Source organism: Halichoerus grypus, chromosome 7 (assembly GCF_964656455.1).
Source record: "Halichoerus grypus chromosome 7, mHalGry1.hap1.1, whole genome shotgun sequence".
NCBI lineage: Eukaryota > Metazoa > Chordata > Mammalia > Carnivora > Phocidae > Halichoerus > Halichoerus grypus.
In genome coordinates, this window is record NC_135718.1 from 123172590 (window position 1) to 123195836 (window position 23247).

At 48.5% G+C, this 23247-nt stretch overlaps 1 protein-coding gene across 3 annotated transcripts; it reads left to right on the top strand.

Annotated features, from left to right (window-relative positions):
* The first annotated feature begins 1005 nt into the window (after window positions 1–1005).
* PIGR (polymeric immunoglobulin receptor) lies at window positions 1006–19112 on the top strand. 3 transcript variants are annotated; one of them, XM_078078220.1, is made up of 13 exons: window positions 1080–1129; window positions 2890–2982; window positions 6850–6942; window positions 8304–8399; window positions 9122–9466; window positions 10846–11499; window positions 12774–13106; window positions 13679–14002; window positions 14887–15052; window positions 15422–15543; window positions 16418–16549; window positions 16675–16733; window positions 17804–19112. In XM_078078220.1, exons 4-13 carry the CDS (start codon window positions 8357–8359, stop codon window positions 17897–17899), a joined length of 2274 nt encoding a protein of 757 aa, XP_077934346.1. In that variant the 5' UTR covers window positions 1080–1129; window positions 2890–2982; window positions 6850–6942; window positions 8304–8356; the 3' UTR covers window positions 17900–19112. The 3 variants fall into 3 exon arrangements, with proteins under 3 accessions (XP_035974103.1, XP_077934347.1, XP_077934346.1); XM_078078221.1 differs by lacking the exon at window positions 2890–2982 and having other exon boundaries at window positions 1033–1129; XM_036118210.2 differs by lacking the exons at window positions 2890–2982; window positions 6850–6942 and having other exon boundaries at window positions 1006–1129.
* Window positions 19113–23247: the final 4135 nt, after the last annotated feature.

Genomic DNA, 23247 nt, shown 5'->3' on the forward strand with positions numbered 1-23247 from the left:
AAGACTCGGGGCTTTGACCGCCTTGCGTTTTCTGGGATTCTATTTCTCCTTTCCTCCTTCCCCTTCTGGGCTTGGCTGGCAGGATGCTGTAGGGAGAGCCTGGGTCAGTCCTGCACAGGTAGGATGGGGCAGGATTCTGTGGGAGGGGTGTGTGTTGAGGGGTAGGGGGACATATGAGTGTGTGTTGGGGAGTGGGCTTCACTTGTGTGACACGGGACTACTAAGATCATTTGGGGCACCTTTGGGAGTCTTAACCGGATCATCTCCGGGAGACCACCAAGGATGAACTGAGGTGGGGAAGGAGGTTCCCCACCCAGCTCGGCAGATAAGCACCGACTTTGCTATGGCGCAGAGCCTGGGTCCCAACATGGCTCCGAGGTCCGCCATTTTCTGGCGAGCCCAGAAGCAGCCCGTCTTTAATCCCTGTAGAGAGTAAACTCGGACGAGCCATGGTCCCCCAAGTTCCTGGAAGCACTGGGGCTGGTAAAAGGGGACTCTTCAGAAGATGTGTGAAGAGCGGACTTCATCCAGGCTAAGTATCCTAGAAAGTGGGGGGTTCCCGAGAGAGTGGGGAGATGAGGCCAAGGACTGTGAGCCGCTCCTGCCACCTGCGCTCCATCAAATGCATATGAACCTCATACCATACCTGGACCAGGGTTTTACGTCTAATATCTGTTATACCCTCAACCCGTAGGTTTGGGATTACTAGCCCTATTTGTCAGATGAAAAGAAATATAAAGATGACTTGCCTAGGATCTTGCAGCTAGAAAAAGGCAGAGTTGGCTCTTCCTGCTTGTACTCTGTGTCTCATCCTGCTGCTGTAATGATGGAGGGTTCCCTGGTAACAGTCTCCCCAAGGTCAAGGGGAGCAAATGGAACCAGTCAGAAAAGCTGAAAGGAAAGGAAAGCAGGGGATCTGTGAGAGTCACGTGCCCCTGGCTGGCCGCCAGGCCTACGGGAGAGTGTCCCTTTAAGAGCCCAGGTGTGGGTCAAGCACTGCACACAGTTTCAGTTTTGGCAGCACCATCCAGTGTCCTGCTGACAACTTTTGGAGAGCCCCAGGCTGTGGACCGGCCAGCAGGCTGTGCCCCCGAATCTGAGTTGCCGGGAGAGAAGAAAGTGGCTTAAAGTAAGTGCGGCTGCTCTGGGATCTGCAACGGGATGCCATCTGGGAAGGGCCTGGGATGGTGGCTCAGGCAACCTTCTACATTCACAGCTTCCAGCCTGCAGACGGTGGGGTGAGGAGGACAAGGGCCACAGCCTGTGTGGCTGAGCATGTGGTCGGGGAGCAGAGGTCCATGGCCCAGAGAGATGAGCAAGGGCGCACGTGTGTGTGGAAACCCCCACCCCTTTTCTGTGAAATATCAGCCGGTGGGAAGAAGGAATGTCTGTGGTCAGCATATGTACTTTTTCTCTAAGTTCGTCCCCTGAATTCCCGACTAACTCCTCCATAGTTTAACTGTGTGACCTTAGGCAAGTCACCTCATGGCTCTCTGAGCCTCCGTTTCTTAATCTGTATAATGGGGATCCCAATAATACCCTATCACTCAGGTATGTGGGGTTCAAATGAGAAAATATGTGTGAAGTTGCTTTGTAACCTCCAGAGCAACATAAAGATTGTGTGGTGTTTCTCCATTTCGTTCAGTTACTCAAGGACTTAACTGAATACCAGACAGACCTGGGTAAGATAATGCACAGCCAGTCCTCTAGTCTTGGAAGCTTTCCACCTCCGGCTTTCTGGTGAGGGCACCTACAGCCCCTTTACAGGGCTTCAGAGAGGCTCTGGGATCCTTTCCTGTTTGAACCTAGTTTTGATCCAGTTGATTCCTGCCATACGGAGGCATAATATGTATCATCTTATCACCCTGCCCTCACTAAGGTTGGGAAAACGAGGTCCTCCTGGGGTGAGTAAGGTGGGCAGAGTCCCCTCCCAGGCTCAGACAGCATTCTGAGTCCTGATGCTCCCCCTGGCTCTGCAGCCAGGAGGCCCCCTTCCCTCCATGCTCTCCCCTTGCGCATCCTGACAGCATTGCTAGCCAGCCACGGGACCCTCGTCTGTAAGTGCAGCGGCTGCACAAGCTCCATTCCCGGGCCCCCAGCTCCGCTTGCGCAACTGTCCCAGGCCTGGGGCCAGCCGACCTGCTGGTGGCTTCACTAGGGGGATTACAGGTTCCTGAACATCTGGGGTGGGGATGCGCCCGTTCATGGGTTAGGGTAGAAGGCAGTTATCTGCCCACCCAGAGCCAGCTCTGGAAGTCTTCATCCATCCGTACTTCTCCTTGGCCCTGGATGTGGTGATGTAGCAGAAAGAACAGGGAAGCAGAAGTCAGGAGAGCCACTAGCTCTCTACTCATTAGCTGTCTCTTAGCGCCTCTAGAACCTCTGTGGCTTTATTTTATCAATAGTGTGAAGACAGCAAATTCTGTGTTGTGAATTCACTTACCCCGGGTTTTCACAGCATCATCTCGTTCCCGCCTGAACTAAATCTAGGAAGTAGGCAAGGAGGGTATCATAATCCCATCTATAGGTGAGGAAACGAATCCTCCGTGAGTTCCTGTGAGTGGTATAAAGTCACCCAGCAAGTGTGAACAATGACATTTTGGTACATCCATTTTGACAGGGTCATGGGGACCTTTCGACATCGCCTAAAAAAACAAACTACCCAACTTAAAAAAAAAGTAACGTTATCCATGCATGTGCTCGGCAGGGGCCCTCCTCAACTGTGTCTTGCCCTCTCTCTGGGTGGACTGCGGCTGGGATCCCAAAGTCCCTGGCATTGACCATGTAGAAAGAAGCTTTGGAGGCAATGTGTCCAGTTACAGGAATCAAACATAACATGCCTTACACATGGTATGGGCTACATAAATAGCAGCTATTATTTTTTTTTAGGAAGAAATTTCTCTGTTGGCACCTACCTCTGGGTTCAGGTGTCTCTTTACAGGAACTATCTTTCCTGTGAAAAGTGAAGAGGAGGAAATTGGAGTAAGTTCTCTAAGAGTGGCTTTCCTGCTCCCTCCTCTACTGACCCCTTCCTCTCAATTTCAAGACCCACCTAGTATAGCATAGCCTCTGCTCTTGGTCCAGAGTACCTGAATTTGAATCCCATGGCAGTCACTTACCAGCTTTGTAACCCTGGGCAGATTTCTTACTCCTCTGTGCCTCAATTGTCTCATCGGTGAAATGAGTTTGCCCATTTTATTCTCTCTCCTAGGGTGGCTGCGAAGATTAAGTGAGGTAAACACATGCAAAGCACTTGAAAATAACTCCGTATGTGCTAGCTATAATTATATCTCCCACTTCCAACCTACTCTCCTCTTCCAGACCATGCTGGTCTAATCTGAGTAGCTCACCCCCAGTCCTCAAAGGATGCCCAGTGAACAGACTTCTATTCTCCTCTCACTATAGGACAGGAAAAGGAGAAGACTGTGCTCATTTTAGAGAGGAGATGGGAAAGGAACTAACATTTTTTAAGCTGACAACATACTAAGGACTTTACATATGTTGTTTCATTTAATCCTTTACAGCGATTCTCTATACTAGGTACAATTGTCTCTAGTTTACAAACGACGACTTGAGGCTCAAAGAGTTTAAATATCCTGCCCCCAAATCACACAGCCCCCAAGTGAGAGACCTGATAACCAAGCGGTGGAGCCCACACTCTGTGCCACTCTCCAAGTGCACAGCAACCATGAAAGTCAAGTGCACAGACCCCCACTCCCTTGTGCTTAAGAGTGATTGTAACCTCCTACATTGGAAGGGCACTTTATACTATTTAAGTACTTCCATATACGTATCCCAGTATCCCCTCCATATTCCCCATCTCACAGAAGCCCTTCTCTCTAGAAGACTCAGGGACTATGATGCTCATTTTACAGATGAAGTTGTTGAGCCAATGTATTTTGCCCAAGTGATACAGCTCTTCTGCTAGCCTGTAACAGAGAAGGACTCAGGACCTCTGGGTTCTCTTCCATCCTCTGGGCTCCTCTTCATGCAACTGCCCCTGGCATGCCCAAAACCGAGAAGGCATTTGGCAAAGTGAAAGGAATCAGCCCTGACTTTGCCCTTCCCACAGAGGGGATAGAGATGGAACCATTTCCAATCCCATTTGACTTTGCTGAGCATCTGGTCCTTGCCAGATGCTCTCATGCAAGCCCCTCTGGGTTGTAGAGACCGATCTCCGTTGGCCTCTGCCTTCCAGGAGTGAGCCATTTGGCTAAGTGGATGAAATTAGTATCTACATATCAAGGTAGAATGGGATGGAATCAATAACAAGGTTCTAAGTTTTTGCAGAAAGGTCATCTAGAAATCCACGAAGCTTATTCCCAGAGCTTCATGGAGCTGGTATTTCAAATGTGTAGTTTCTGCTTAAATTTTGCATTAATGCAGGCCATTTTTGACAGGGATAGGATTAGAAAGTCTTGGATCTTTTTAGGTCATACATTCTTCAGACCCCTTGACTGTTCTTTCTCCATCTTCTTGCCCTCTAGAATTCTTATTCCCTTCCCCCAACATTGCCTTTACTTGGAGACTCTCCCACACTCCAGGACTTACATAAACTACATAAACTCTCCTAAGCTCCCATTTGTCATTTCAAGTCTGAGGTCCTTCCAAACCACCCAGACTGCTCTCCCTCCCTTAGTGATAATGCAATTTCCGGGATCACTCTAGTATGTGCTCTGCTCCTGCACCCAAGGGAGATAGAAGGGATAGTCCCAGATGGACTCAGGCGGTGTCTCTTTCTCTCAGGAGATAGCCCCGACCCCAGGCAGGCGAGCTGCTCCCCACTCTTCTGAGCTCCAGATTTCTTTCTCCTCCAAGTTCACACTCACAGGAAGATGTCAGAAACTGCCAACTTGGCTTCAAGTCCCTGTAGTGCGTGCTCTCTGTCCTCTCTGAAGCCCCTGGGGCTGTGAGGCCCTGACCGACCCTCTGCTGGGTACCAAACAGATGACGAGCTCAGAGTGGCTAAAGGCCACATGGTTCACTAGCAGCCATGCTAGGACCTGGTCCAAGAGATCCCTCTCCCTCTGAATAAAAAAGGAAACTATAGATTCAATGGACAAAGGTTTGGATTCCAACCTAGTAGAGCTGAAGTTCAGTCACTCTAACTGAAGGGGAGCCAGGTAGGTTAACTTTATAAGGTGATAAACTCTATTCTCCAGCACAGCCTAAACCTGCCCCAACCCACAATTGTGTGGACATGTTATAAATGTGTCAGAGATAGTAACTTGGTAACATGAGAGTGATTTAAAATATCCCAGCCTAGCTGGGAAAAAGAACAAGTCCTGTTTTAAGGACAAGAAAAAGTGACTTCATGCATGTTATCTTAGCCTATGTAGATTCCAAAAAAACAGGTCCCTCTGCTCAACTAAGGAGTGATAATAAGGCAGTGCTCTGATTCTGCTGTGGATTCTTGGGGCCAAGAATTTCTCTAACCTTTAGCTCTCTCATCTACAACATGAAGATAATTATATCTACCTCTCCGGGTTGCTGTGATGATGGATGAAGTCATGTAAGAAAAGCATTTAGCAAAGCATCTGGTGCCCTAGTAGGTGCCCAATAAATATTATGCTCTTTCCTTAAGCAAATTGTTCAAACCAGCTCCAACCACCATGGACTGGGGCCTCCCTGAGACCTGAATTTCCCAGGTTTGGGAGAAAAGTCTGGTTTTGAGAGGAAAGATCTCTATTGATTTTCAAAGCCCGGGGTCATTTCAGCTGCTAGCAGAGAAATTGTGCTTCAAGTTTAGCTTTGGACAAAGAAGATTTCCTGCTTCTGAGAGTGGGGGTGCTCTTGCCCTCCCACCATCTCCCTTGTGATTAGATTCTGTGCTCCTCACCAAGGTCACGCCCTGCCAGGTTTGCCCTTCCAGCTGTGCACACTTGATGCTCTCATCCCTGGCCCCTGGCTGTGCCAAGGCTAACAGGTCCATGTGCGTGTCCTCTCCCCAGGTGGACACTCAACAGCCATGTAAGCATGTCACAAATGAGAGGAAGCCTGAGCCAGAAGTTGGGACCCCCACTTGGGAAAAACAGGCATCTACCTCTCTGTAACCCAGAGCAAATCACTTTTATCAATCCCGAGGAGGTACCCATTCCTGTCTCACAGAAATATTAGGGAGCTTGCTTATCTAAAGGTGAGAATAGGAACCAGAACTGCTGGCTTGGCTCTTAAAAGCATGTGGCATTTTGTCCCTGCCCCCAAGGCCCAATTTACCCAGGATAATTTCCTTGGGACTCTGCAGCCAGCCCATCCCAAGTCTTCCAGAGGAGACAGACTTCCCAGGCTTCTGACACCTAGTCCCACCTGGAAGTCTCTCTCATGGTGACCCATAGTGACCACTCAGGTGGTTCCTCTAGCCAACATCTCCTGACTGCATCCAGTTTGGGGCTGACGTTGGCATTTGGCTAAGAACCTACCCCAGAAGTTAACCATTGGCCTGGTGTGAAAGGTCTGGGGCAATTAACTAGAATCAAGAGAACCTCAGGCTGCCACCTGACACCCATACCTGTCCTCCCCTTTCCAAACCCACTTCCCTTACTCTTCCAAAGAACGGAGAAACAGAATACCTTTATCTGCACAAGGAAATGAAAAGGTTCCTTGCTGGGGAATTCCCCCCCGGAAAAGAAATAACCAAGATAAACAGCTCTATTGCCTTTGGCTCAAGCTAATGAAGGGAGTCTCTGGGAGCGGGATCAGGAGCCAAAGTGGTAAGGGGAGCCTGGGAGATCCTTCTCTGGTCTCCCTAGTGCTTAGAGCTTCCTTATCTTTATAGGTGCTCATTACTGCCCTGTGCTTATTGACATGGTTTTCTCCCTTAACGCTCTCATTGTCAAATCCACTCCAAAGGTTAAAGCCTACAGAAGTTCGTGGGAAAGTGGGGCTCCTCTGTCTACTTCTTTCATCCTCTGGGCTGCAGTTTGGATCCTAAGGACAGCGGTGGTAAGGCTGAGCCCTGGGACCCTCAAACTTCAACCCCCCCACCCCACCCCAGCCCAAGGCTACATCCACAGACATGACGAGGTTTACCAGCAGCAGACCCTCCAAGGGACCTTATTTTGGATTCTCCAGCTTCCTCTGCCCTGAATCATAAGGCAGGATAATAAGTCACAATACCTACATTTTATTTTATTTTATTTTTTAAAGATTTGATTTATTTGACAGAGAGAGACACAGTGAGAGAGGGAACACAAGCAGGGGAAGTGGGAGAGGGAGAAGCAGGCTCCCCACGGAGCAAGGAGCCTGATGCGGGGCTCGATCCCAGGACCCTGGGATCATGACCTGAGCTGAAGGCAGCCGCTTAATGACTGAGCCACCCAGGTGCCCCATCACAATATCTACATTTTAAACCCTGACCCTATAACCAAGTCTCTGGGAAATCTTGGGCCTATCACTCAGCATCTCAAGATCTTGATTTTCTTAACCATAAGATGGTTGTAATTATATCCATTCTGTCTTAGTTAAAGGGAAGTTATAAAGTTCCAGTAAAGCATAAATGACAATGCTAAGCAGTGGGGGCTCTACAAGTGACAAGAATGAGCACAGGGCTAAGCCTGCTGCTGGGTTTGAGGTGCGACCCAGTGCATTGGGAGAAGGCAAAGAGCTTGGATTGTGGAGTCAGCCAAGTTTGGGTTCCAATCTTGCCCATCTCCCCCACCTCACCCTGCCCACCCAGACACTTAATTCCTATATGACCTTGAAGAAAGCACTTAGCTTTAAGCTTTTGTTTCTTCCTATGTAAAATGTGGGGAAGAACAACCACTTCAGAGTGGGATATTAAGTTTAAATAATACATGTACATTATTTAACACAGTGCCTGGAAGGAGATCATGGTAAGAGACCATCATTGTGACATTTACAGCTTTAATCCTTATCAGGCCTTCTCTATGGGTCTCAGTTTGCTCATATGAACACACCATAAAGTATGCCAGGGATATAGGGAGGGCAGCTGAAACAGAGATGGGGCCATTTGTTGGTATAACCCATCATCCAGCGAGCTGTTCCTGAGATCTTACAGACCATGCTGCCCAGATGGGGACACAGGAAAAATGGCACCTGTGTCCTTACCCCAAGGAACATGCAGCTTAGTTGAGAAGACAAATATCTACTTACAACTATTAAGGAATAAAAAGCACTGGGGAATAGTGGGAATTTGAACTATAATGGGAAAGGTGAAGCCATTCATTCTTTCAACAGGTTTTTTGTTAGTTACTGGAAGTACAAAACCAAACAGGTGGTACAGGAACTCTAAGGCCAGCTAGCCTTGGAAAACACAAAGCTTCATCCTTTCTATTGTCTTTCAGCCTCCCACAAAGAAGTTGGCCTGGGTGGAACAGCCCCTCGAGAGCCACTAGCGATGGGACTCCTCTTCCTCACCTGCCTGCTGGCTGTCTTTCCAGGTGCGTCTGTCAGGACCCAGCCCACCCCTCCAGAACCCAGTTCCCTGGGAACACTGAAATCAGGCCTATCCCCAGGGATGCCACTCTCAAAACTTGCACTGCCTCAAGGAGGAGTCACAAAGATGATGCTGAAAGGTCACATCTGAAAAAAAAAAAACATGGTGACCAAGTGTTGGGGGTCGGGAACAGGAATGGCAATCCCTCTTTTCAAGGCCAGGAGTCTGGCTAAAGGTCTTCACCAAGAGGGAAAAAAAAAAAAAAAAAAGACCTTGACCTCAAACCAGACATCCCTATGAGTTGCTATGGGGTTTTGGAGAAATGGCTTATCCTTCTTGGCTCTCAATAAAGAATCTACAAAGTGTTTTTAGAAATACAAGAAAATGCTAGATAACAAATACAATGGTGTAGCACCCCACAAAGTGACTTTTTTTTAATGGACAAGGATATCATGAAATAAGTTTGACGTTCCATTGTCCTTAAAATGGTGATCTTTAATGAGTGACAGTTAGATGTAATAATGATTAATCAATCATTTTACCCAATCACAGCAAATCACACAGCATTGTCCAGCAGCAATTGTCCCGCTAGAATACGTAACAAGTAATCCACAGAAGGCACATGTGTCAGGTGCAAGATTTCATCTCCTCGGGGGAGGCCCTCGGGATCCTTTCAGCAGGCTTTACCTGCCAGGGCCTCCGAAAACCTGTCTTTTGTCCCCACAGTGGTCTCCATGAAGAGTCCCATATTCGGTCCTCAGGAAGTGAGCAGTGTGGAAGGTGGCTCAACATCCATCACATGCTACTACCCAGACTCGTCCGTCAACCGGCATACCCGGAAGTACTGGTGCCGGCAGGGAGCCAAGGGCCGCTGCACGACACTCATCTCTTCGGAGGGCTACGTCTCCAAGGATTATGAGGGCAGAGCCAACCTCACCAACTTCCCAGAGAACAACACATTTGTGGTGAACATTGGCCATCTCACCCGGGATGACTCTGGGCGCTACAAGTGTGGTCTGGGCATTAGTAGCCGAGGCCTGTCCTTTGATGTGAGCCTGGAGGTCAGCCGTGGTAAGAATCCAGGCTCCCTGGGCTCCTTTGGGAAAGTGAGAGGGACTCATCACAGCTGTCATGGGAGGGCTTGAGGAAGAATTTCCTGAGAGGGAAGAGTGTTTGGGCATGGGGTGGGGAAGGCTGTGAGTTCTCTTTCCAGAGGCAAGGACTTTTCATAATAGAACGTGGAAGTGAGACAGATGGGACCCCCTTGGGGGTGGTGGGCACTCTTTCTAGGTCTTCAGGGCCTATGACATTTGAGGGTTTTACTAAGGCAGTTGCTTAGAAGAGCATCAGGAGAATGAGTTCTCTCACTGTGTGTGTGTTGCAAGTGGGGCGAGAAGTCTTTGAGCTGAGGGAGACAGAAAAGGCAGGGAAAGATTTATAGGGACCCTTAAATCACTTCAGATCAAGACCTTAAGGTCACCAGAAGGCTTCTTTCAAAATGCATTTTTGACCTGGGATCCGTTAGTCCTCAACATAGATGAAATGATCAGTTCTTGCCCCAAGACCAGGGCCCTGGAGGAGTGGGCCACTGAATAAGCCTGTTCTAGTTAAGAGAAGAGAAAAATAGGAAAGATCTTTCTGACAAGGGTTCAACAACAAAGGGCATTTCAGATAATCAAGGGAAATTAAGAGAGAAAGAGGTCTTAAGGGAGGAAAACTGGAGGGGTTCTCAAAGATATGTCTCAAAAACATTCCCCTGGGATATGCCTGGGTGCTATCTGTGGACTGAATAAAGAGTTCATTCAGGTGGTCATGGAGAGTCAGAAAAGGGAAGAACTTTAAGAGCCGAGGAGAACTTGGAGTTGATCCTATACAGGATGTCTGAAAGAACACTGGAGACATTGGATATACAGCCTCTGATTAAACACTTGAAATGGCAGAAATTCATTACTTTACAAAGCAGCTCTTTCCATATTTGGACTGTTGCAAATTTTAGAAACTTCTATCACAATGTACTGAAATCCATCACCCTATACTTACATTCATTCTGTTTATTTCGACACACATTAATTTGGGCGCCTACTATGTATAGGCCTTGTGCTAGGCACAACATGGGGAACCAAACATGTGTAAAGCATGTCTTTGCTCTCAAGGGACTTCCAGGCTGTGGGGAACATAATTAACTCTAGGCAAGATCAGATGTAATAAGAGATACAGATGTAAGTGTCAAGAGAACACAGAGGCAGAAGAGATTAGTGCCAGCTGGGGGAGAGCTTCACGGAGGAGACGGCAGTAAGGCTGGTCCTTGGAAGACATATTCTGACAGTGTCCTTCTTGGAAGGAGGGCAATGAAGGTGATAGGCACAGCCAGACCCCCACTGGTAATACTGAATAGCCCTCTGTTGCAAGAAAGTGAAATCACAACTTGCCACCCGCCCGTTATCCTGCAGGTCCTGGGCTCCAAAATGACACTGAAGTCTATGTTGCTGACTTGGGCGGAAGAGTGACCATCAGTTGCCCCTTCAAGTCTGAGAATTCTGAGAAGATGAAGTCTGTTTGCAAGAAGACAGGCCAGGTCTGTGATCTAGTCATTGACTCCAATGAGCGGGTGCACCCCGACTATAAGGACAGAGCAGAGATCATTATTTCGGGTACCAACCAAATAGCGTTCGATTTCATTATCAAGCGACTTCAGCTCAGTGATGCTGGGATGTACGTCTGCCAGACTGGGGATGATTCCAATGGTGATAAGAGCAACGTGGACCTCCAAGTGCTGAAGCCTGAGCCTGAACTGCTTTATGGAGATCTGAGGGGCTCCGTGACCTTTGATTGTGCCCTGGGCTCCGAGGCGAAAGATACGGCCAAATTTCTGTGCCGGATAAGCAATGGGGAAAACTGTGATGTGGTCATCAACACCCTGGGGAAGAAGGCTCAGGGTTTTGAGGGCAGAATCCTGCTCACTCTCAAGGATAAGGGCTTCTTCAGTGTGCATATCACCAACCTGAGGAAAGAGGATTCAGGGTACTACCTCTGTGGAGCCGACTCTGATGGCCAGCTTCACAAAGGCTGGCCCATCCAGGCCTGGCAACTCTTTGTCAATGAAGGTGAGACCTGAGATGGGGAGGGGAAGAAGTGTGTCAGCCCAGCAGGTGGGCGCCTGGCTCATACCCTGTGAGTCTACCCAATATCCATCAGTCAGTCAGCGTCATCTGCTCTCCCTCGAGCCCTGAGCTACCTGCTATGTGGACAGCTGGACAGGAGAGCTAGAAAACACAGCCTCAGCCTTGTGTTACCTACTAATTCTTCTCTGTCAAAGGCCTTTTGATGGCTGTCCCTGATTAACAAGAAGGAGAGTGAAGCTCCTCATTGAGGCAAGGCCCGCAGATTGTTTGGGTCTCAGAGAGCCATGGTGAAGACTTAGCCTGGAATCCCAGTGCCATGGCAGGGCTTGCCAGGGCCACCTGTCCCTTCTCCCTGTCTTTCAAGCAGGATGGTACTTCATCCCTCATACTGAAATGGGAGAAATGTTGGCTTATCTTGGTGTCAGCTCTCTCCCAGGAAAACAATGCCCCAGCCTCTAACTTTCCCCCTCAACATCTCATGGGGTTATTTGTTATTCTGCCATCTGGCCTACTCAGCTCTAGTTTGGCAAATCAGCAAGGTGGTGAAATCATTAAATCCCCGCTCCCACCCTTCACCTGGGAGCACCCTGCAGAGAGTTACCCTCATGAGAAACAGCAAACCAGTACTTGCAGTTCAATGTCACCTGTGACATTTCCTTAAGGGGCTCACATTCCCTATGCATCACTTTTATATCCAGCTCAGTCCTCACCACATTCCTCAGCATCTTCAGTTGTCCAGTGTTCCCACTGGACGTCAGCTTTAGTTTTTTGGAGAATGGCCATCTTTTTTTTTTTTTTTCCCTGAGATCGCCCTCAGAGTTGTCAACAAGTAAACCTTCTGTGCTACATAGTTCATATTTTAAATCATACCATCTTAAATATATTTTCTTAATTTGGAGAAAAACCATCTGGCCATTTTTATGGGATGAGCTAATAAACAGACAAAAACTTTTTATAGAGAGATTTTATAAGAAGCCCAAGGAGAAGAACTGATAGTGTCTCCTTAAACTCCTTCCATTCTCTGCCCAGAATAAGGTGTGGAAAGGAAACAAGATGCCCAGACTAGTGGTGAAGGTCACTGGAGTCTGGTTGGATGTCTCCAGCTACAGGCTCTGTGACATTAGAAAGGTCTTTCTCATTCTCTAAGGAGAATGAAGTAAATAGTCTAAACCTCAGTCTCTGCCCTAGCTGAGACCATGGGGAAGAGGTTGCCCAGACCATGTTGCTGATGTTCCATTCCATCTCTGTACTTCTAGAGACCATAATTCCCAAGAGTCCCTCTGTGGTGAAAGGTGTGGTTGGTGGCTCTGTGGCAGTGTTCTGCCCCTACAACCCTAAGGAAGCAAACAGCCTGAAGTACTGGTGTCGCTGGGAAGACACTGAAAATGGCCGCTGCCAACCCCTGGTGGAGAGTGACGGGCTGGTTAAGGAGCAGTACGAGGGGAGGCTCACACTGCATGAAGAGCCAGGCAATGGCTCCTACACGGTAATACTCAACCAGCTCACCACCAAGGATGCTGGCTTCTACTGGTGTCTGACTAATGGCGATCATCGCTGGAGGTCCACGGTGGAGCTCAAGATTGTCGAAGGTAAGAGCTGAACTGGGACAAGAGGGAGGGGAGGCAGCCCCAGGACCCATCAGTCAGCAGTGACATCCCCCTCAGCCACTCTTCCTCTTATCTCATCCCATGCTGATGGAACAGACCTCAGGAGAGAGCCCACCTACCGAGACATCATGTTTTCATAACTGTAACAAGCACCCTTTCCTGTGCATACCCCACACTCTCCAAACTACCACATGTGGCACCTTTTATTATCAAGAATATTGGCCTCTTTGACAGTATATATGCCATCAGCTGAAGTAGAGTGCAGCTCTTTGTATTGCGTCTAGAAGAGAAGAGAAGATCAAGGAAAGCAAACTGAGGTCAATGTGTAAGAGTCTATGTTTTATGATAGACTAGATTAATGCAGGAGGATCATCAATAATAATTATTACATAGGCACGTAATTACATACTTTATGTATTCAGTATAACGTATTTACTTATAATGCTATCCAGAGAGGAAATGGGCCACGGATAAAGATCCCCACCACAGTCACTTCCCCGCAGTATCACCAATGCCAACTTGTGTGCCCATCTCTCCCTCCCTCCCTGCTCCAGGAGAACCAGGCCTCAAGGCACCCAAGAATGCCACTGCTTGGGTGGGAGAGACCTTCAAGCTCTCCTGCCAATTCCCATGCAAATACTACTCCTATGAGAAATACTGGTGCAAGTGGAGTAACAAAGTTTGCAAAACTCTGCCCAGCCAAGCTGAAGGGCCCAGCCAGGCCTTCGTGAACTGCGACCAGAAGAGCCAGATCATTTCCATGACCCTGAACCAAGTCTCCAAGGCGGATGAAGGCTGGTACTGGTGCGGGGTGAAGGATGGCCTCCGATACGGAGAGACCATGGCTGTCTATGTGGCAGTTGAGGAGAGGGTAAAGGGTAAGTCTCTGAGGTCTATGTCCCCTGGGGACACCAGAGAAGGTTCCTGCCTACCAGCTCCTCCATCAGAGGTGGCCCCCAGGTTTGGCTCTAAGAGACTGGAGGCAGGCGAGATTTAGCCTCTATCTAGTCTCATTGAGCCTTCTACAAGGAACATCTGAAATAAACATGCAAACCGGGAGGAAAAAAAAAAAAAGTGGGTTTGCCATATAACCGCAGCTTCAAGATAAGTCCTATAGTTGCCCCTTCAGGCTATTTTGAAGCCTCTTCTATAAGTGAGATTTTCTACCTAGTGAAATTTCGAAGTCACTATCACATGCAACATACTCTACTAAAGCCTGCTCTCAAAGGAGGGCCAGATATCTTCATGTATAAGATCTGATAAAGAAAATTAAGGCAAATTCTTCTAGCCTGTTTGCATTTTAAGTCTCTTTTTAAAATGTCACATGGAGTGTTTTATCCCTAGTGAGGGTATTATAGTCCCTTTAGAAATCCTACTGTGCAGTGGTCCCACCCGTCTGGTTCACTGAAGGACCCATTGCCAAGCTACCACCAGGGGGCAGCATGATTGCACCCAGCCCTTCCATCAGGAGACCTGGGGCAGGGTTTCAAAAGCTGAGAAAAATCTCCCTATCTCCAAATGATGGGTCAGCCCCTATGCAGAGCTGGATCTATGCCATGGAGCCTTGTAGGTGGAAATGAATTTGGTATGAATGGGACAGAGATCATCTATTTCTAGCGTTATCCTGGACTCGCCTCCTACAGCCTTGAGATCTCACCCTGACCCTGTGATTGCTAATGAAGTCCCACTCTTTTGATTGCCTAATCTCAAGGAGTGAAAACATAGAAAGAACAATAATCCAGCCCCACTTGTCTTTCTCCAGGGTCCCAAGATGTCAGCCAAGTGGATGCTGCTCCTGGTGGAGAGTCAAGTGTCAGGGAGGTTGAGAGCAAAGTCATTCAGAATCCCAGGCTTTTTGTGGATGACAATACAGTGAAGGATACCGGAGACCCTGCAGATGGGAGCAGAGCATCCGCAGACACCAGCAGGTGAGGGAGAATATCCCAGAGGACAAGGACCTGAGCTTGGGCCGTGGGGAGCCCAGAGGAGAGCCTGTCCTCCTCTCACTAGGGGGGCAGCCCTCACTGCCTTGGCTTGTGCTCAGGAGGGGCCAGTGGTGCTCTCAGCCCTTCTCCTGCGGCTGGGGTGGTGTCCACCATTCAGTTCAATTTCCCAGGCCTGGGATGCAGAAAAGGCCCAGTCCTTGCCTTTGCCGTGTCTGGGAAGGCTCCTTAGAAGAGTAGAGCTAGGGGGCTGTATCAAGAAGAGGGAAAGAAAGAGCTAACAGGACCCAACCTGCTGGCACATCCTGGGACCCCAGGCTTCCCTTCCAGTGACTAACTCAGTCCTTCTTCCAGCTCTGAGGGACAAAGTGGGAGCTCCAAAGTGCTTGTCTCCACCCTGGTGCCCCTGGGCCTGGTGCTGGCAGTGGGGGCCGTGGTCGTGGCGGTGCTCAGAGCACGGCACAGGAAGAACGTTGGTGAGTGTCTGGGATGCCCCTACCCGCCCCCCAACCCTGAGCCCTTGGACCTCAGTGGGGGGCTTAGCTGCCCTTAGTGTGGGGTTGCCGTGGTCCCTTCTCTTTCATAGGTTCTTTGAGAAAGGGCTCTGGGAAACCCAAAACTCACATTAAGTGCTCCTGTCTCTGGAAGGCCACCTGTGATGGCTCAGGGTCCAAGTTCAGGGGCAGGACTGCCAGGATGAGGAGCTCAGGATGCAGGCCTACTTTGAGAACTGGCTGGCTGTGTGACTTTGGGTGTCCCCATTTCATGCCTCAATTTCCTCAGGGCTCAAAGCTGGGATAATAGTAAACGCCTCACAGGGCTGATGTGAGAAGAGAACGAGGCACTGTGCCTTGAAAGGTCAGAGGTTGTTGGGGCACCTGGGTGGCGCAGTCAGTTGAGCATCTGACTCTTGGTTTTGGCTCAGATCATGATCTCAGGGTCGTGAGATCAAGCCCCGTATCGGGCTCTGCTCTCAGTGGGGAATCAGCTTCTCTCCCTCTCTCTCCCTCTCCCTGTGTCCCTTCCCCTGCTCTCTCTCTCTCTCTCTCTCTCAAATAAATAAATAAATCTAAAAGGAAGAAGAAAGAAAGAAAGAAAGAAAGAAAGAAAGAAAGAAAGAAAGAAAGAAAGAAAGAAAGAAAGAGGCAGGAGTTGTTGAGTCTTGATTCCCCATAAGAAGGGACGGGAAAGGAGACTCTGATCATTTCCATTCTGCTCTGGGTCAGAGTCAGAGATGAGCGACATGCCACGCTGCACCCTCCAGCTATCCTGTGGGGTTCCCTCAGAGGCAGCATGTCCTGCTCGCATATGTCCTCTGTCCCGACACCAACTCCTCTTTCTCCTGGACAGACCGGATTTCTATTAGAAGCTACAGGACAGACATTAGCATGTCAGACTTTGAGAACTCCAGAGATTTTGGTGCCAATGACAACATGGGAGTCTCGCCAGTCACTCAGGAGACAACTCTTGGAGGAAAAGATGGTATGTCCCTCACTCAAGGGAATGCCCAACCCCCCTGGGAGAGCAAGAATTAGACCTGACTCTGCCTCTGGGGTGGGAGTATAAGGCCAGTGAAGGCTAATCCCTCCACCTTGCTCCTCCCACAGAGTGCAACACCACCACCGAGAACACCGTGGAGACTGAGGAACCCAAGAAGGCAAAACGGGTAAGAGTGAGGAGGGAGAGGGAGGCCTCACTTGTGTGACAAGGAAGTGCAGCACGAGGGACTGCAGTTAAACCTCAAGAGAAACCACCTCAGTGTGGGAGCTGATGTCAGAATAGGGAAGGTAATGAAAATAGTATTCAGGAGAACTTTTTGAGGGCAAGACGTGTTTTACTGGTTGTGGTGTTGATGTGGCTGAGGCAGAGGCAGGAGGAAAGCTGATAGGCTGTGAACATGCCAGAAGGAGGGAGACCGAGGGATAAGAAGGAAGTGCATAGAAGCTGCAAACACAGGCTGGGAAAGGTCAAATGTCAAATGCCAGTGATTAGGTGGATCCTTTTCCTGGGCTGTGGAACCTGTGGACATCAGGCCACCCAGCCTCCCTTGAGAGTTTGCTCAGGACCAGCCTTCTGCTTGGGTCTGAAAGACATTTGCTGACAGTGGGCACTTTGGTAGTCACCAGAAGCCCATCCCCACCCCAACCAAGTGCCACGTTGCTTACTATCCTACCAGAGGTGACTCCTGACTCTGGGTCACATATTAACCTCCTCCCATGCCCTGTGCCTCCTTAAGCCAGGGTTTTAATGCTTGTTATCCTATCTACTCTCCCTGGAAGCAGCAGAGACCCCGAATCTGGAACAAGTAGGGGAGGAAGCTTGTTCTGGAGACGGCCTTCCCCTCTAGCTCTGTGTCGTGGCCGAGCTCCATCTCTGAGCAGGTAGTGAAAGAAAAACGTAAACCACTGTGGCTGACACCAGTCTAGACCACCTTGCCCTTGGACCGTGTGGGCAGCTCTTCCGGGGACAGGCCCAAGCAACAGAGGTGGTTCCACTCCACCTGTCAGAAGGCGGTAGTGAGACAGAGGGAGATATTTTTAGAAACTGCAACTTTCCGCTTCTCAAAATTAGTCCTTGGTGAGCATGGGGAGCTAGAATAAGAGCAGCAGGTCAACACAGGCTTGGGTTGCTTAGGCCAAGATTATGAATTCATGATATTAGTGCCTACCCTCCTTGCATCCCCCACCCGCTGAGCCAGTGCCCCAAACACTGACTCCTGTCCTATTGCTCCCTTAGTCCTCCAAGGAGGAAGCCGACATGGCCTACACCGCCTTCTTGCTCCAGACCAACAACATGGCTGCCGAAGTCCAGGAGGGCCCTGGGGAAGCCTAGGCACCAGGCACTCTCTCCTTTCCCACCACTCATGACAATCGCCTTCAGAATCATATTGATCCTCAGGGGACCTCAACTCCAGGGGGCTTCACTGCGTGCATTCACACCCCACTTTTCCTACCTGTGCTCAGAGGGTTTGCTGGTCCCTCCTCAGTGGTATCCAAGCCCGGGCTAACTGTTCCTGGTGGGGTTGAGGGGCCAAGAGGGGTTCCATCTGCAGCTTATTTTAATGAGACAGCCCAACATGTAGAAGGAGAATTAAGATCTTAGAGGCACCTCTCAGAAAGAAGAGAGATCACGTGGGTGGGAAGATAATTTCAGAAAGAAGGCTTTTCCACACCCTTCTAATGGGATCCTCAATGGGGTTCTCCTCTCCACGCCACCCTTCCTTCTCTGCATCCCCCCCTTACATCTCCTCTTCTTTCCTTCATTGAAAATACATATTTGCATACTCACTAGCATCAAGGCACTCTTCTAGACACGGACAGAGAGGCTGCAGACCCAGCCAGCAGCCTTTTTGTAAACATCCCTCAATCCTTGGAAGCTGCAGCTCCTCTCAGTATAGTTATACTCGCCAAGACCTGAAATCCTCATCAGGGACACTTACCTCCACCCATAGTGGGAGAAATCATAAACTATCTGGAGTCCTAGGGCCTGAGGGATCATGTAACATGGGCATATATACAAGGAATCATAAACACACATGCTAACCATTTCACAGGAGAGAAAATTGAGGTCCTGAGAGGTGAAGAGGTTTGCTCAAGGGTACCACGTAGCATAAACTAGTGTCAAGACCAGGGGTGGCGTCTTGTGTCTTCTTGGCCAGGAATCTCTCTATAAAAGCCTCTGCACTCCTGATGGAGGCCGAGTTCTAGAATAAGGAGGAAGAGGAAGAGAAAAACATAATGGGGACTAGTCTTTCACAAGCCCCTCCTCAGGGAAGAGGACTCTTTCCCTTTCTGTCACTCAGAGGGACACAAGGGGATAAAAGAGTGGTCAAACACTGGTAAGCCACTTGCTTGAAGAGTTCCCAACCAAAGGGAAGTAAAGACGGTGTTTGATGATGCCAGGGAGGGGCTGATCTCCAAAGAGCTAAGGTTTAAGGTCTTTTTCCCTCTGAGCTCTGTACTTCAACCAGCACCTACCAGCTGACACTCGCTTACAAATCAAAAATGTGACTCCATTAATAATTAAAGACCGTGATTGCCACCAACGAGGCTCAGACTGCATTTGTCCCCATACCTTCTATTTCCCAGACAGCCCTTTCAGAGTGTTTTGCTTTGGTCCCACTCTCGGGTACTCCAGGCTGTGGGCCCAAGCCAAAGTTCTCCCCCACCTCCAATGCTGGGCTGAGAGGGGGCTAGCAGACTGCCTACAAGTGAGACCAAGATGATCTTCAGTAAAAGAATAGTTAGGGGTCTACACCAATGGTCAAGATCCCAAAGCTCTGTGTTACAGAACATAATTAGGACTATTTATAATGGAATAAACTGAAAGCAAGTATAACTGCAATCCTCTTTGGCAATAAAAAAAAATCTTGGTTAAGCATCCTTGGAATACTTGACCTTGAATCTCATACCTTCCTGGGGTATCCTCCCAGATGGAGAGGCTATTAATCAAAAATCAAGTAACCAAATGAGTAAACTCCCTCCATAGAAATATCAACCAGAAGCTAGTTAAATGATAACTTAGCTTTTAGAATAGTTGACCCAAAGTGTCCTGGGGGACAGCAATTAGATAAGGGGCCTCTTTGTCTGCCAAGGCCATTCCTAGGTTCTGGCACTAAACCTTGTCATGGTCTATAAGCCCACAGCCCACGCCAGACTCATCCTCACAGCCTCTGTCTATGAGAGTTCTCTCTGGGAGAAAGTTCTTCCCAGGTTTCTATCCTGCCTGATATGGGGCAGAACCTTTGCTTCCATATGGACCTTGAACATACAGCTTCCGATACTTTGTGCTTCTAAGTCTGCCCCTGACAAGACTTAGATTTCAGTCCTCCTTGATCTCCCCTCCTGCTCTACCAACTGCAGTGTCCAGGCTTGATTCCCAGACCATGAACTAGGTCAGAGCCTTGGGCTTCACCCTGGTCCAGAGAGGTGGTCATCAGGAACGTTTATTTCCCTGTTCTCTGTAATGAGGATGCATATCTAGCTTCTTCTGGAATGATGGGCCATCATTCCAGAACCAAAACTACAAGGTCCATCAGAGCCTATCACTGTTTTCCCCCTGGAAGCTGATCCCTGACCTCCAAACCATTATTTGTAGGTCAGAAGGATTAAGATGCAGCTTCTATATTAATGCCAATAACCCACAAGCCAATCCTGACCTCAGACAGCCTGTCTTGGTCCCTAGAATCAAAGGCCAAGAAATGCCACTAAGCAATTGCCATAGACAATCTTACATTATTCTTAATTGATATTATAAATAAGTGATACCAGGTATAATAATGTACTGCCCAAAGTCCACCCTAAATCTTTCTATGAGTAAGGAAGCTGGGCTGTAGCTGAAATGGAATATCTAATAAGTTAAAAACTCACCAGTTTGGGGGAGTATATTAATTTCCTAGGGCCACTGTAACAAAGTACCATAAACTGGGTGGCTTAAAATAACCATAATTTAGTCTCTCACCATTCTGGAGGTTTGAAGTCTGAAATCAAGATGTCCACAGGGTTGGTTCCTTCAGGAGGCTGTGAGGGGGAAGCTGTGAGGGGGTTGTGCCTCTCTCCTCGCTGCCAGGGGCCACCAGTAATCCTTGGAGATCTTTGGCTCATAGCTGCACCGCTCCAACCTCTGCCCTATCCTCCCTTGACCTTCTCCCGCTGTGTCTCTCTGTGTCTTCACATGGCCTTCCTACAAGGACACTTGCCATTGGATTTAGGGTCCACCCAGATCCAGTGTGGCCTCATCTTAATGAATTACATACAGCAAAGTGCCCATTTCTAAATAAGGTCATATTCTGAGGTTTCAGGTGGACATAAATTTTGAAGGGACACTAGTCAGCCCAGTACTGGGGAGTAACAATCAATTGTGGGGTTAATGATAAACCAAATAGCAATGATCAGTCCAGCAATCACTCAGAGAACTACTTAAATATTTCTGATGACAAAAGAATCTTGTCAAGTCCTTGCATTATCTTGATTTTTTTTCTTTTAAACAATCTATTATGTAATAATGATTACATATTACTAAGGCCCAATAGTAGCTGAGAATCTGCTATAGCAGTTGATTTTGGTGTGTAAAGATAAATATCTATATCTATATCTATCTATATCTATATCTATCTATATCTATCTATCTATCTATCTATCTATCTATCTATCTATCTATCTATCTATAGATATACAGTTTGTCCAAGACTTTCCCAAGAGTCAGGACAGAACATGTCTCCTAAGAACAGTAGACAGTAGAGAGGAGCTGACTGTGGTAAGGTCTTGAAGCTGGTCCCCAAGGCAGAGAAACAAGGACTGTCCCCTTGACCCCACAAGCTTCTCTGAAATGATGAACTCTACCAGGGAGTCTATACAATAAAAATAATAAGAGATCACCTCAGAAAGACCATATATCTAAGTAGACAGGGGGTACACCATGAGAGGAGATGTAAAACTGAGACTGATGGCCCCCAGCTGGCCAAGGAGCTGAAACAGGAGGGGAAGGAAGATGGTCCTGTAAGACTCCAGGAGTTTCACGGGCTTGGTAAGCCCCTCCTAAGTCTGATAAAGAAATGAGCAGCCAATCCACCCTCTCTAGAGTCAAAGTGTGTGGAGGTGAATACTCTAAATTCCAGATTTTTGCTCATAAGTTATATTAAAATTCATGAAAAATTCTACATATTCGGGTTCTAATCTTAGAATACCAACAGAAGTATAGCCCTATTCAGGTAAGAAGTCTTACCATTTTTTAGCAGAAAGCCACGAGTAGGCTTATAGTAAAGGTGAACCTTCCCAAAGCCCCATTCCTGTGGAGTGGCTCACTCCAGGACAGGCGAGCCTGTGGCCCAAGTTCTTAGAAAGTGGGAACCACAGGATACCTGAACCAGGTATCTCCACCTGAAGTGGGCTCCCCGGTGAGTCCAGCAGGCGGGGGGATTCTCATGGTCTGTCTTTGGGGACAGCAGTGCTGGGTCATGGGGAGGGCCACCTAGGATCTCATCTTTTGGTCTGGAAAGGCCCAGGAAATGGCTGTTTGGAGACGGGTGACATGGGAGGTCAAAGTAGGGTGATGGATGCTATAATGAAGCACAACCCATAAGGACTTCCACCTTAATGGCAAGGGCTAATCTCCACTGCACTTATACTATATTCCAGGCATCGTGCTAAATCCTTTGTAATGCTTACCTCAGGCAATCCTCACAGCCACCTTACGAGAAATATCTCTCTTATCCCATCTGTAATTTAGGGAGGATAATATAAACCTAAGTTATTATGGGGACTAAGTGAATTTTCCCGAAGACTTAGAACAGTTCCCGGTGTACTTGGTATTATTTATTCTGTCCACCTGCCTGTCATGAGACTCAGAACTTTTTCCCTGGGGTTCATCCCTCTGGTCAAGCACTGGCGCCAGAGGATGTTAGGCCATGGAGTCCCCTGCGTGTCAGTGGGCTTCAGCTTCTCACCCCTGCTCCCGGGAGTGGGAGCTCCAGGACACTGCAACTGCCCTTAGAGGCAGAAAGGAGAGAGAAAGTGTAGATGGGGAAAACAAGAGAGGGAGAGCATGAAGACAGTAAACTTCTCCCACTTTGAGTTTAGCCAGGGTTCGGCCTCCCCCCGAGACCCTGGGGCAACATCTGGAAGTAGAGACCTGGTGGCCCAGGTCTGGGAGTTTTGATTTCTCAGGCTCCAAACATTCCCTTCCTGCCTGGCAGTCATGAGACACCTACTTCTTGCTCTGAACAACCCCAGCATGATGTCTCTAAGGGTTTTATCTGGGCCACACATGATGTGAAAATCTCTCATCCCACACATGCCCAGGCACAGGGCCCCGGCACAGTGCATCCAAGCTGCATCTTCCTAGACACACACGTTCACCCAGGCAGCATGTTCACACCCACCCACCACACACCCCGCACTCATTTGCACACTCACAGCCATATGCCACACATTCACACATCACATCACACACGTTCACACAGGCAGCATGTTCACACCCACCCACCACACACACCCTGCACACACTTGCACACTCACAACCACACATTCACACATCACATCACACATGTTCACACACGTAGCATGTTTACACCCACATGCCACACACACACCACACACATTCACACACTCACAACCATATGCCACCCATTCACACATCACATCACACACATTCACACACTCAGCCACACACCACATAATCAC

Bases quoted from the DNA above. Each gene is read 5' to 3' on its own strand.
- PIGR (XM_036118210.2), top strand. From the start codon at position 8,357: ATGGGACTCCTCTTCCTCACCTGCCTGCTGGCTGTCTTTCCAG. The intron at 11,500-12,773 runs GTGAGACCTGAG...CTGTACTTCTAG, and splicing joins GCAACTCTTTGTCAATGAAG to AGACCATAATTCCCAAGAGT. The intron at 13,107-13,678 runs GTAAGAGCTGAA...TCCCTGCTCCAG, and splicing joins GGAGCTCAAGATTGTCGAAG to GAGAACCAGGCCTCAAGGCA.